Below are 13,723 nucleotides of genomic sequence, written 5' to 3'. Positions count from 1 at the left end.
AGTCCTGCACGGAGCTTCTCCAGCGCTGGCGTACGAGAATGAAGTCAATTTGGGCCTTAGTGACACCGTCATTTGAATGCCAAGTTAAGAGGTGGCTAAGTTTGTGTTGAAATATGGTATTGGTGATAACAAGGTGGTTCATCAAGGCATAGTTTACCAACCCCTGCCCATTCTCGCATCTGTGACCCTGTCAAAATTTTCCCAGGATTTGTCTTGTGGTCTGGTCAGATGGACCAACTCTTGCGTTGAAGTCTCCAGCAACAATCAAGTAATCACGTGCGGCTATAGAAGAAGACAACTGCTGCAGTTCACCGTAGAAATCATCCTTGGTCGTTTCAGTAGCGTCACGGGTGGGGGCATAGGTAGAAATTATGGACACATTTGCAGGGTTTCCTTTTAGTCTGATTCTAGCAAGTCTACAGGAGACTGGTTCCCATTCTAGGAGAGCGTTTCTGGTTCTTTGGTTCATGATGAAACCAACTCCGTGGAGTCCTGAATTATCTTCTATTCCGGAATAGAAAACGTGGAACTGATGTAGTGTTTCTGGAGCCGTTATAAATATAGAGCCAGAACCGGAGATTCTGGTCTCGGATATGCAGAGTATGTCTATGTTGTACTTCTCCAACTCATGGACAAGAAAAGCTTGTGTGGCTTCTTGTTTAGCGGATCTTACATTCCAGCATCCAACATTTATTCTGGATTTTGCCTGTTTAATGACTGTGGTAGGTTTTCCTAGATTTATGGCGTTGAAAAGATTTTTCGACTTCGCCGCTATATTCAAAGTCGCGTCGCTTGCTGGGAACGCCGTAGTATGGTTGGCTAGTTTACTTCTCGACACCCGCGCCAATACGGGGGCCGCGTCCCTTGCCGGGGACGCCGTAGTTGTTACAACTTTTCTTCTAGGTCTCAGATCCATCAATGTTTCTTGGGAATAGTGTTGACCGCAAGGTCCCCAGTCTTGCGGGTCACCCGGAGCGCGTTGACCACCAAATTGCTCGGCGTGGAGCTCAGTTATTTTGCTATTCTCTGTCACTGTAATTTATTCTTTTCTGGATAGAAAATATTTGTTGTACTTATCTATCAGGATTTATGAAAGGCACTCTTGTTAGAACCTTACTTAAGGGGTTACTAAGGTATAAGATTTTTATCTCTGAAGGTTTTTTTTAATTTCAAAGAAAATTTTGGTGCAATAAGAATTCTGTACACAGAGGCGTATAGAGAGTGAAAGTTAGACCACTAGACTGTAACCTTTTCTTCCAATTTTCAGATTACTTGCTTAAAATTAATTTTGCTGTCCAAATAGCGTTCAATAGAGCACAATAATTGCGCTTATTTAACAACTAATTGCAAATAATTTAACAAGCTACATCGAACGGTGAGATTATGTCTCTATAATAACCGATTAGAATGAGCTGTCTTTCGGTATCTTACTGTACGTCAAAAAGCTTATCAAAATTCTAAACGAAAGGCTTAATAATGATAATATTTAAAATATAAAGAACAATAAATTGTAACTGGGCTCATTTTATAATTTGTACAGTTTTATTTACAGTATTTTACTATTCATGTCGTTTTATCATTTCAGGAGTTTTAAAACGACAAGATAGCGTATTCTCAGAGTCATCCGTTATTCTTCGTGAAGGAAGCAGTATTGCTTATCAAGATTTTATAGAAGGATTAATAGTTTATGTTCATTCTGGTGGATCCGAGTCTAAACAAGAAGATTCCATGGCATTCAAAGTAAGTTCTACTCTTAGAAGTAACTTGGAGATGGGGATACGGGGGGATTTAAATGTCCTCTTGAATTCTGAAGGGTTATTTTGATTGGACAATAGATGTAATCATGTTTTTTTTTTCTGTGCTCTTTATTAGTAAAGCTTCCAACCGTATTGACTCCAAAGTTATTTTCTTTATCATTTCCAGAGATTATACAATTACATGAGTAGCAAGTGCCAGGAAACGAGTTCAGGAAAGAGTTTTCTCAGGGAGTTTATGTCAGCATATATCTTGGTTGCAGCAGTAGCTGCAACTTAATAAAGAGTGAACCACAGCCCTTAGTAACCAAAAGTTAAAAAAACACGATTTGAAAAATGTTTTTTCTAGCCAATCATTGGACCAATCCATTTTGCAGAAATTATACCATATTAAACCAAGAAATAAATAAAAATAAAGCAACAAAAAACTTCGTTTTTTAAATTAATTTCTCTTAAAGGGGACAAAAGCTAGCTATTTTGTATATTTGCGGTTTTCAATGGGAAAGGGGGAATTTCGGTCTAATGCACTTGCCCTCTCCTGTTTTAGAAGGTTCCTCCATTTGTTAGAGCTATCAGCTCCTAACCCTTCTGGCCTTCTAAAAATTAAAATGCATAAATTAAATGGTATCCCAAAGAATTATCTGAGAATTATCTACATTAAAGACATGACCTCTCGCGGGAACCTTTACGCAAAAGCATGTGATCTAGAACCACTTAACCGACGAAATACTTAAATGGCTGAAACACGTACTGACCTTGCCAAAAACCCTGACAGTCCTGGGGTTTTCAACTTATAATAAACAACGGAAATAGCATGTTCCCCGTCAGGGACGTAATTTTGTCCATCCTGGGGGGGGGTGTATATATAAGGCTCTTATTCTTTTGAAGAATTCATTACAAAAACTTTCCGAGAAACAAGTTTTCAAAGAAAAGTAAAGAGTCTTGTCAAACTTAAGATCAGCAGAAACAAAGTCCTATAATAATTCCAACTCAACACGACCGGAAATTGCTTTTAAAGAATAGATGAAACCCAAAACATATAGAAACTAAACAAATGATCATATCAAACATGAAGATAAGAGATACTGATGTAGATGAATACATAGATCTTAAAACTAGTAAAAATTGAATTGAATGGTCAAGACAAACTTAAAACGAAAAAAAAAACTTCAAGGAGAATTTTATCTACTGCCCCCTTCCCCCTCAACTCACCAAAAAGATCTGTGGCCTATTGTGTCATTTGCGTTTTATTAAAAACTAATTATATTTTATAGAGCATGCTTTGTTTTTCTAAAATTTGACGGCGAATGAAAGAATAAATTATTATAATAGTCAAGATCACTGGAAAGAACTAATGAAATTAAACTGAATATATAATAAGTAATAATGCTAATCCCTGGAAACTCAGCGACTCAGGATTTTTTTTTTCATTTTCATTTGTTTTTTTATTTTTCAAAATTATAAACATAAAAAATATTATGTAATATAATATATTTTCAGTAAAGCGTGAATAGTGCAATAGGCGAATGACGCATAAGACACCTAGTAGAAATGTCAGAGAATGTAAATTCTAAAATCACCACTAATCTTGACTAACCACAATAAAGTGACGTTTTCTGCCACTCTGTGCCTCAAAACATCGATTTTTGCCCAAAGAGGGTCAAAATGACGAGGTTCTGCGAATTTTAAGATAGCCAGTTAGTGTTTATGGTCTAAAACCCCCAACTGGAGGATTTGAGCTCCCCTCCCTCGCGTCTGGAATAAGGAGGAAAATCAATTTTTTATGTGGCTAAGATCTATTTAATTATTTAGTTTTTTTTTTATCAATACTAGCAGGCTACCGGAAGATCGCAGAGAGATGTATTTCTACGTACATCTTATTAGTTTGTCTAAATAACTCCGTCGTATCCCATTAGGCACCTTTTGTAGTGGAAAGGCTGGGAACCATAATAAGGGTACCATTTACAAATAAAACAAATGAAAATATAAAAAAGGGGTATAATATTATTTAATGTACTCATTATCTTTATTCTTTTTTGAATAATGAATTATTTAAGGGTAACATTATAATCTCCATGGTTGAAAATCTCTAGCCAGGGATTTACAACGCTCTCTCTTCCATACTCTATCTCGTCTCTTATTAACAAGAAATCATATTGACTTCTTTAGTTTCATCACCTAAATTCAAAGAAGATATTTTTGTAAGGTTTATTATGTATATTGACCAAAAAACGAGTAGAGTTAATTCGGAAAAAGTAGTGTTCTTCTTACGAAAGTGAAGAGCGAAGATGAAGCTTAAAACGAACAAAAATTATTGCTTGGGAGATTACAGAGGGTAAATCTACAAACGTAGCTTAAAGAAACTGACCTATGGTTTTTCTAGTATCTTTAGAGTCCTAAAAACTAGCGCCTTACTGAAAACTGAGCATGCTTAAGTTGTGCACTAAAAGTTATCAATATCATGGTCGGTGAAAGACTATCAAGAGACTTATAAATTAGTTTGGCATTTTCTGCATCCTAAGAGAACGTTCTGTTTTTTAGATTGGTTATGTTTATACAGTGAAGCGCTAGCATATAAAATTCTACAGATATGGGAAGATATCACGTGTCAGTTTATTTAAGCTAGTTCTGAAGATAAGTCCTGCGAAATCTGCGAAACTGTAATTTTCTTTCGTTTTGAGTATTAACTTCGCTTTAGGCTTCCGTAAGAAATTTTCTTTTTGTTTTCTATTTAACGGCTGAAAAAGAAGTTAAGCCTTCGACAATATATGCGAACCCACAAACGCACTTTTTCTATAGTAATATTTTCTCCGTGATAATACTTCTTTGCTTATAAAATAGCGTAATTTATCCTAATGCAGTGACAATTCCGAATGCAATATTTATGGAAAAAATCAAAAATTTAAAGTCATTCTATGATTTTTTTTATTCGCCAAGTTTGTTAAAGATATTTAAAACTACGATAAACTGACATATCATACATACTGAAATAAATCTACTGAAGCAGAGTTAAAGTTCAAGATGCTAGTGGGTTTAAGTTTTTCTGTACAATTTAACTTTGCTCTGTGAGTAGGGCCGTATCCAGGAGGTAAGGGTAAGGAGTTTGAAGCATTCTCCACCCCCATCCCGAAATTTTGGACTGGCTCGTAAAAACTTAGCAAGAATGCATGTAAGCACATTCTTGAAGCGTTTTTTAACGTTTTTATTGTAACCTCCCCCACCCCATACAAAATCTTAAATGAACCCTTGTCTGAGAGTAAGATAACACTTGTGTCAGTTTTTTTTTCGGTGGGTCCATTTTCTTTTGCACAGTTACATCCATTTATGGATCTCCTATATAGCCAAGTCAAAGGCTTAAATCGTAAAATTGGCAAAACAATCTTCTTTTATTTAACTATTTCTTTTAATACCAAAAAAGGAAATCGTAACGAATTTAACGCTCCATCCATAACCCTATCTGAACATCATTTTGACACTTAAAAGGCTCTCAATAATTCAACTAAGACATCCTTATGAACTGTTGAACATTTCGCCATATATTTAATGCTAGTTATATTTTTCCTCCTGCTTCGAAAAATATTAAAATAGTTCGACTTAAAAACCGACGTCAAAACGGATTTGAAATGGTCTTCAAATGGTTAGGACATTATAATATAGCTTAGCCCAAATCTACTAGTTTTTGCAAGATTTAGTAAATCTCATACGCTTCGTATAAGGTATTGGTAGCTATTATGAAAAAGGACCTCTCACGATTGAATTGTAAATATGGTTTCACATGCTCAAGAAATATTATGAGAATAGATACCGCTAATTTACAGCCAGAATTCACAGCCATTGTTTGCTCTTTTTTGAGAGAGAGAGAGAGAGAGAGAGAGAGAGAGAGAGAGAGAGAGAGAGAGAGAGAGAGAGAGAGAGAGAGAGAGAGAGAGAGAGAGAGAGAGAGAGAGAGAGAGAGAGAGAGAGAGAGAGAGAGAGAGAGAGAGAAAGGAGGGGAGAAGGAGGAGAGAGCGAGAAAAAAAAGAGAGAGAGACAGAGAAGTATTAATGTATAAGACTTAAAGTCAAAGATGTCACAGTAGAGACTGTGCTGAAACAGTGTAAACTTTAATAAGAAGTTAATACTTGTAACCTTAAATTGCCACTGGAAAGTTGATTCGAGAATAGTGACTATTTTTGAAGTTACACTGAAAGAAAAAAGCAATTATAAAAAAATATGGAGAATTTTGGAAAAAGAGCTTCAATAACCCCTCTCCCCCTCGAAAATCGAGGTAAACCAAAATAAAAATAACATTTTTTAAAATGTCTTGGTCAAAATCATTCAGCGAAGGTTCTCATCCCCTCCCCTTAATATTAATAATGTAAGACAATCGTATTTAAGCTAGGGCAGCACTGATGCGTCGCCTTTTTATGGCACTTGATATCTACCAAGTGACATATAACGATCGCAAATTCTGTCGGTCTGTCTGTCCTGGTTTTGCTACTTTAGGCACTTCCAGGTAAGCTAGGATGGTGAAATTTGGCAGGCGTATCAGGAACCAGACCAGATTAAATTAAAAATTGTCGTTTTCCCGATTCGACCATCTGGGGAGGACCCTCCCCCCCCCCAGATGGGTCATGACTCAGATGAGCTCGTGACTCAGAGCTCTTATTTTAAATCCCGACTTGTATTAAGCCTCTGATTTTCCTTTTAAAACAATCTATTGATTCCTAGAATTTCGCTAGAGCTCATACCATGTGAGCTCTTGGCTCTTCCGACCTCGTCACAAGTGCCATATGAGCTTTTAGCTCTTGTTTACTCCTGTGCTAGCACTGATTTATTGAGACTTGACAAAAATCAAAGGCTAGAAGTGCGCTTTTAATGTCAAACCTCCATCCTTTCCCCGTTGAGGTATCTGGAACTGTCTAAAGGATAACTAATCTTTAACTTTTAGCTAATGTATGTGTGTAAAACGGAAAATGTTTTGTTTGAAGAAAAATACAAATATTTCCCTTTATAAATTGACAATGGCTGAGATATATTGTTCCAATAAATAACTTAAATTTCAGGCTGCAAAAATATAAACAGACAGTTACATGGTATTATGGTACCACCATCATTAAAAAAAAAAGGTTATTAAAACAAAACGTATTTGGAAAGAAACCTCACCATGCTCCAATACCCAAAAGAGGTTTTTTGTTCAATTTACACGCACTTTTTGTCTATTAAAAGTTTTTACATCGAAGCAAAAAGGAATGTATTTTTCAGGGTATCAATTATGTTCAACACACATCCACAAAGCCGATTTGTCTATCTTCTGACATGTTTGAAATTAATATTTTGCCTATTCATATGCATGAACACTGATTTCAAAACAATTCGTTAGTTCTTATCACCATTTTTGGTTATCTAACCTTCTATGCTTTTCCCATTGATATTCACTTTGAGATGCAAACTAATCGAGAAATTCATTGAGAAATCAAATTTTGTTTCTTTTCTGTTTTTTCGCCTAAGTTCACGAGTATGTAAGGTTCAAACTGTCAGCTATTCTATAGCCTAATTGATCAATTCAAAAAACGAACAAATAAAATTCCTGGTCTTTGATTTGATCATCTAGTGGGGTGGGACTTTTTCGGTATCTCTCATGCGTTGGAGTATATTATGGAATGATATTTAATAGGTTATATTTTAGCAAGAGTTGCGGTTATCATCTAAAACGTAGCAAAGTCCAGTGAAGGAAATTTTTTGACTTCCTATGACTACAGAAATCAAAATACACTTATATTATGTTTAAAAATTAGACTTGTGAGTCTTGAACAAGTTCTGTTCACATTACAACACAAAAAAAGGAGTTTTAAGTAAAGAACAAAATCTAAAAATCCAAAGTACGCTTCAATTAATTTCAAATCACGGGACAGAAACATCCCAAATTTCGCGATTCTTTCAAAACTTTCCTGATTCCTGCAAAAACAAATGGCTCTTTTTTATTTAAGCTATTCTCAATATACATTTTGCAGAATTTCAAGCTTCCTGTTCTTATTTTTTTAGCAGCCTTAGATAACGCCACTTTACTTGAATTCACCATGCCCAAATGTCTAAACCTCCATATTATACCCTTAAAAACTTTGATATAATCATGTAAATAGAGGGATAGAATATCCATAGTAGGTATGTATTAGATGTAAGATAGGCAAAGTAAAAGACAACTACAATGTTTGTCTTCCCTGTATGGTATAAAAAAGCCTATCTTGGTTGTGTTAATGACCATGCCTTCAGATACATGTTGTTGCCTTCAGCCTGCTTCTTAGATCAGACTCTGCAAGGTGTTTTATTGAGACAGATATTGAGTCAGCTGTGCGAGTTGCGGCAAAATGTGAATTACCTAAATTTATTTATTTATTTATTCACCTAAATTTATTTATTTATCTACTATATAAATTCATTTATTCACCTGAAAATGGATCTAAATTTTGCTGTCTAAGATGCAATGATTTAATAAACATTTCTTTAGATATATATCAGTAGTTTTATTATATTTGGCTGTAAAGGATTCTTCAAAACGAATCATTATTTTACAAAAATGAAAATAACTTTTTTGTGCAGTTTTCATATTGAAATTGCTTGTTGCATAGTTGAATTTCCTACACCCCTTATCCAGCTTTGTGTTATTGGTCATTTCCTTGAATAAAATTTCTTTGAAATGTCCAGATTTATTTTAGTTGAAAAGTAATAACATAGACTCCTGTTTGGATCTGTACACTTTTATTATATTCTGATATCCTGCTAATTTCAGCAGGACTATTGTTCTGATCATTTCCTTGAATAAAATTTCTTTGAAATTTCCAGAGTCGTCTGAATTGGAAAGTGAGAACATAGGCTGCTGTTTAGATCTGTACAGTTTTATTCAATTCTGATTTCCCTCTAATTTCAGCAGTAATATTGTTCAAAATGTGAGCAAATATGGTTTGGCTTATGGTTTTAGAACTGTTTTACTAATTCTTTACTTTGATTTGTTACACATGTCACAGTAATGTTGCACCTAGGTATTTGACCAAAAGCCTACCGAAGCTTTTTGTTTACTCAATCCCGACGGGTGACAAAATGAATTTATGTGATTACTCTAAATGTAAATACGACTTAAATTGCTTTTTTTATTTAAACTAATAAATTCCATATATTTGAAAGCATCATAAAAATCAGATTGTTTTTATTTAAGTTAGGTTCTTTCTGGTACCTAGTTTGGGTTATAAATCCATTCCCAAAAAATTCATTTACATAGCTTTTAAACTTTCATTTACATAGCTTTCAAACTTTCTAAGAATTTGTCATCCACCGAGATTTGATACAAAACCGATTTCTGCTGCCACGTTATATCTATAGTGGTGCTTCATATATAAAATTTATAGGAGCGATCAGTGAGGCTGCGGTAATTCGCAAAGTGTAATGTGGCGTTATTTGGCCAACATAGGTTTATATTCCACTTCCCACGAACAAAGCAAGGTCTATCGATGGGTTCAAAGCACTTTTGTATTATCTTGTTAGACTTTTAATATATTAAGAGGTTTCCTTTTTTCTTCAAAATAGTTTTTTTTTTTTTTTTTTTTACCATGTGCCTTTGGTATTTGATGAAAGTCTTGCTTGTAAAAATTAAATTAATAAAAAAAAGTTTTTCAACTGAAAGTAAGGAGCAACATTAGAACTTAAAACGAGCAGAAATTATTCTGTGATATAAAAGAGGATGCCCAATCTTCAATAATTTGCTCTTTACACTAAATTTTGACTCTTTGTCGTAATTCTGTTTTTGAAGTAATAACAAAATTTAGCGTAAAAAGAGAGATGTAGAGGAGGGGGAAGCCTCTTTCATATAATGGAAAAATTTCCATTCGTTTAAAGTTTTAATGTTGCGCCTTACTTTCAGTTGAAAAAACTTGTTTTTTTTTAATTTTGTTTATACCGCAAAATCTATGATGCATCACATGGTAGCAATACTGCCATGATATTCTGTTTTTTTTAAAGGGGCTATCCCCCCTCATATACGGAATAATTCCTGTTTGTTTGAAGTTTTAATGTTGCTTCTTACTTCCAGTTGATTTTTTTTTTTTTGTGACAGTTTTTCAAATAATGCGAGGAAAGCCCCTCTTCTTGGTGTGGAATTTTCCCTGGAAAGTTCCCACTCAAACCTTCTTTTCCTTAGAAAACTCTTCCTGTAGAAAATCCTCTCCCCTGCAAAATCCCTCTTAAACATCCTGAAAAAGTCCAACCTCAAGATCGCTCAAATTTTGGCGGTTAATCGTGATTTCTTGGCACAGTTAGAAAAACGGTATTGGTTAAAGAAATACAACAATCAGCCTTAATAAAGACAGGTTCGTCACTTACTCATATCGAAGGCACAAACTCATGAAAAAAAAAAAAACGCCCGCACAGATACGTCCAAACCAATACGCCCGATACCGCTTACAGCCCTTTCTCCAGGGACTATGGATGGTTATATCATCACTAAAAGTATAGTTACCAGACTTTTGAACTATGCTGAACAAAGTGGTTATCTAAAATTTTGATCTGACGATTTTTGGGGGAAGTGGCTTGGGAAGGAGTGGGTTAGCTGTCCTCCCATTTTTTGGTCACTTGACAAGGGTGCTAAAACTTTTAATTTTTGTTTGAATGAGCCCTCTCCTGATATTCTGGGATCATTGGTTTGGTTAGGATCACCGCTGGGAAAAAAAAATAAACCCGCATCCGTGATCTCTCCCCTGGCAAATAATACTAAATTCCACATTTTGTCAGATGGGAGCTTGAAACCTCTACGGTAGGGTTCTCTAATACGCTGAAGCTGACGATGTGATTTTATTAAGAGTTTGTGACTTTTAGGGGGTGTTTTCTCTTTTTTCGAAAATAAGGCAAACATTCTCAAGCTCGTTAACTTTTGATGCGCAAAACTAAACTTAATGTTTCTTATATATTTGCAATCAGCATAAAAGGCCAATTATTTTGAAGTATCAATTGCATCAACTTTGTTTTTTAGAGTTCTGGTTACTATTGAGCCGCATCGCTCCTTACTTACAGTTCATTACAACGAACTGTTTGATAACTACTAATTGAAAACAGTTGAACCACAAACAAATTTTTCAGTTTGTCAACTCCTCTGTAAAATTTATGTTGTGTGGCTTACTGCTTTTGAGGCTACCCTTCCTTTCAGACTACCCCAGTCGGAACAAAGAGAAAAATAGAGATTATTTTCCTGTAATTCCGTACAAAGTTTCCACTTTTTAAACAAACTCTGAAGGTTCGCCAATTGTTGGTAGAAAACGGTAGATGGCTCTAAGCCTTAGTGTCATCTATTGATTTTCCATCGCAAATAGTTCCGGTATCTTTTTTTTCTCGGGAGATGGATTAGGAACTTGGTAGGTCACCCCAAAAATCGGTAGAAGTGGAAATATTGATTCCTTTGTGCTAGATATGTTTTAATTTCATTGGTTTACATCTGTGATGTATTTTCGTAAGTGAGCCAAATTGGGCCAAAATGTATGTTGTGTAACTTATGTCTCTTGTATTACTGTAGGCTAGGGCCAATTGAAAAATATTCAGTTTGTTTCTGGTGATGTTCTGGTACAAATGCCCTATTTTTGAGTGAATGCTTGAAAAATGTATCTGTCACCCCGCCTCATAGCAAATTAAGCCCCTGTTTTTGAAATAAAACTGGTGGGTAATGCCCACGAGGCAAATCTTGACAACTTTTCGATTTGTCTTTTAAATATCTTACCTTGGTTCATTTTCAGGTCTCTGACGGAGATTTCTCTAGTCATGCGCAACTACAAGTACTTATTGGCAAGGTAAACACAGATCTGCCTGCAGTAAAGGTCAATAAAGGTCTGCTTCTTCCCATCGGAACTCATCTTGTTATTTCTAATTTAACACTTCTGGCAGAGAGTTCCAGCCTCGATGATTGTCTTTACACTGTTACTCAAATTTCTCCGAATTTGATTTTAGAAAAATCACAAAGCAGCAGGTGGAATCCGATCTCTGAAATGGGAGAATTTAATCAGAGTGACATAAATACCGGAAGAATTCGACTTTCTGTCTTAAAAACTGACAGTTTTATGGAGTTTTTCTTTTTTGAAGTCAAAGATGCAAGAGACCCAGTTCTGGCTGATCAAAGCTTTGTTGTTGAAGTCATTTTGAATGAAGCGCCTATAGTGATGAAAAATAGAAAAGTGTCTTTGAAGCTGAATGAGGATGAGCCACTCTCAGAAGACCATTTATTTGCAACTGATTCTGAATCTGAATCTGATGAGCTTATTTATGAGGTAGGCTATGTTAGATATGAATGGTTGATGAAAATGTCTCATAAGCTATTTAAAATTGATGATTGATTATAACCAACCCTATTTTATCATTCATAAAACAACAGGTTCTTAAATGTTTAACAGTAGAATTTTCAATTTACTAATTTCGATCAAAATTGGTGAACAATAAAATTCTGTCAACCAATAAGAGGTACTAATCGTCGCCAAGGCAATGAAGTCTATAAAAAGGGGAGGGGAGATAAGGATACCATATTTAAGCACTAACTCGTAAATAAAAAGTAAAATCAGATAGAGACAGAGGCGCCATATGGGAGGGTCAGGGGTGGGCAAATGCCCAACCTTGATTTTCCAGGGGGCCCAAGCTTCTACCACAAAGGGCCCTTTTCCGGCCATAATTATACATTATGTCCAACATAATCCATTCTGTTCAAATGATTTGAACTAACTGCACGCCTATTAGCCAAAGAGCGTAATTACCTGACGACCCTTGGGGTAATTACGCGATTTGCTATTAATCATTGTAAACTTTGAAAGTAGGTAATAAAAGTCTCAAGTTCTGTCAAATGCCCCATGCCCACCCCAAGATTTGGCCCAAATGGCGCCTCTGGATAGAGAGAGTGAGAGGCAAAGATTTCAGCAGTTTATCTGAATTTATTTTATTGCCTCGGAAAAAACTAAACAGGTTCCAGTAGAAATTAAACTATTAGTAATCATAATGAGAAAAACTTATAAAGATAATAAACGACAAATCTTATTGAAACTGAAAACTTTTTTCATGTTCGAAAAAAGAGAAAACTCTTTCATATTCGAGTTTGTGTTTGTAGAAATATTTTGTTCTCCAGTAAAACTTGGTATTATATCCTACTCTGCACAATAATTCAAAGGATAGTCAGGATAAGTCTTGTTTATATGAAACTTATAAACTGTCAAGAAACTGGCTTAATGTGTTTATATTTAGCATCAGTATTACGTTTTATGATTCACCGTTTTGTAGTGTATGTTTGATGACATTGGTCAGATAAAGAACATAATATAGCACTTGCATGTAGATTTACGACAGATATTTAAATGCTTACCGTCACGAATGTTTCGTTGAATAAAGGGTTATGGGAACTTCAATTGATTAGTATTAGATATGTTGTTTATTTGACAAAGGTGACGAAAGCTGACAGTATACCCCTTTATAACTTTGATCTATGACTAGTATTCATTGAGGGTTCAATTGCCTAAAACAAAAATAGTATAAGGGCAAACAAGGCCGCATCCAGGAGGGGTTTCAGGTTTGACCCCCCCTCCCTTCACGAAAATTTTGTCCAACTCATGAAAACGTGAAAAACACATATAGATACATTTATTTTCCGTTTTGTGGAGTTTTTTTTGTGTAAACCGCCTTGAAAAATAAAATACCTCCCTCCGAACAAAAATTTCGGATACGCCCCTGACAGCAAGCCTGATTGTAAAAAATGGAGTGGGTAAACAAAGGGGCGGGAGTATAGACATTTTCCTCTTCCTGAATTGCATAGAAGCTCAGATTTTGTAATTATCTCGGAAACCCTATTTTTATGGCAAGAAAATGTTTCTCTATCCTTTGCACGTCCCTCTGTGTGTAATCTCTACCCCCCCCTGGAACAGAGTCTGCGATTGTTTTTAAAAGATGTTGCTAGCTGACGCACAAGTGGATAGCGTCTG

The 13,723-nt window shown here is 35.3% G+C and overlaps 1 protein-coding gene across 3 annotated transcripts in view; it reads left to right on the top strand.

Moving 5' to 3' along the window:
* LOC136038701 (extracellular matrix organizing protein FRAS1-like) overlaps positions 1-13,723 on the top strand; it is a 196,884-nt gene that overhangs the window by 144,931 nt on the left and 38,230 nt on the right. For all 3 annotated transcript variants that reach the window (XM_065722012.1, XM_065722013.1, XM_065722014.1), the window contains 2 exons: positions 1,586-1,740; positions 11,507-12,034. In XM_065722012.1, coding sequence (XP_065578084.1) covers positions 1,586-1,740; positions 11,507-12,034 — 683 coding nt within the window. The remainder of the gene's footprint in view (positions 1-1,585; positions 1,741-11,506; positions 12,035-13,723) is intronic.

The sequence above is a fragment of the Artemia franciscana genome, chromosome 18 (assembly GCF_032884065.1).
Source record: "Artemia franciscana chromosome 18, ASM3288406v1, whole genome shotgun sequence".
Taxonomy (NCBI): domain Eukaryota; kingdom Metazoa; phylum Arthropoda; class Branchiopoda; order Anostraca; family Artemiidae; genus Artemia; species Artemia franciscana.
This window is presented reverse-complemented; position numbering and strand designations above follow the sequence as displayed.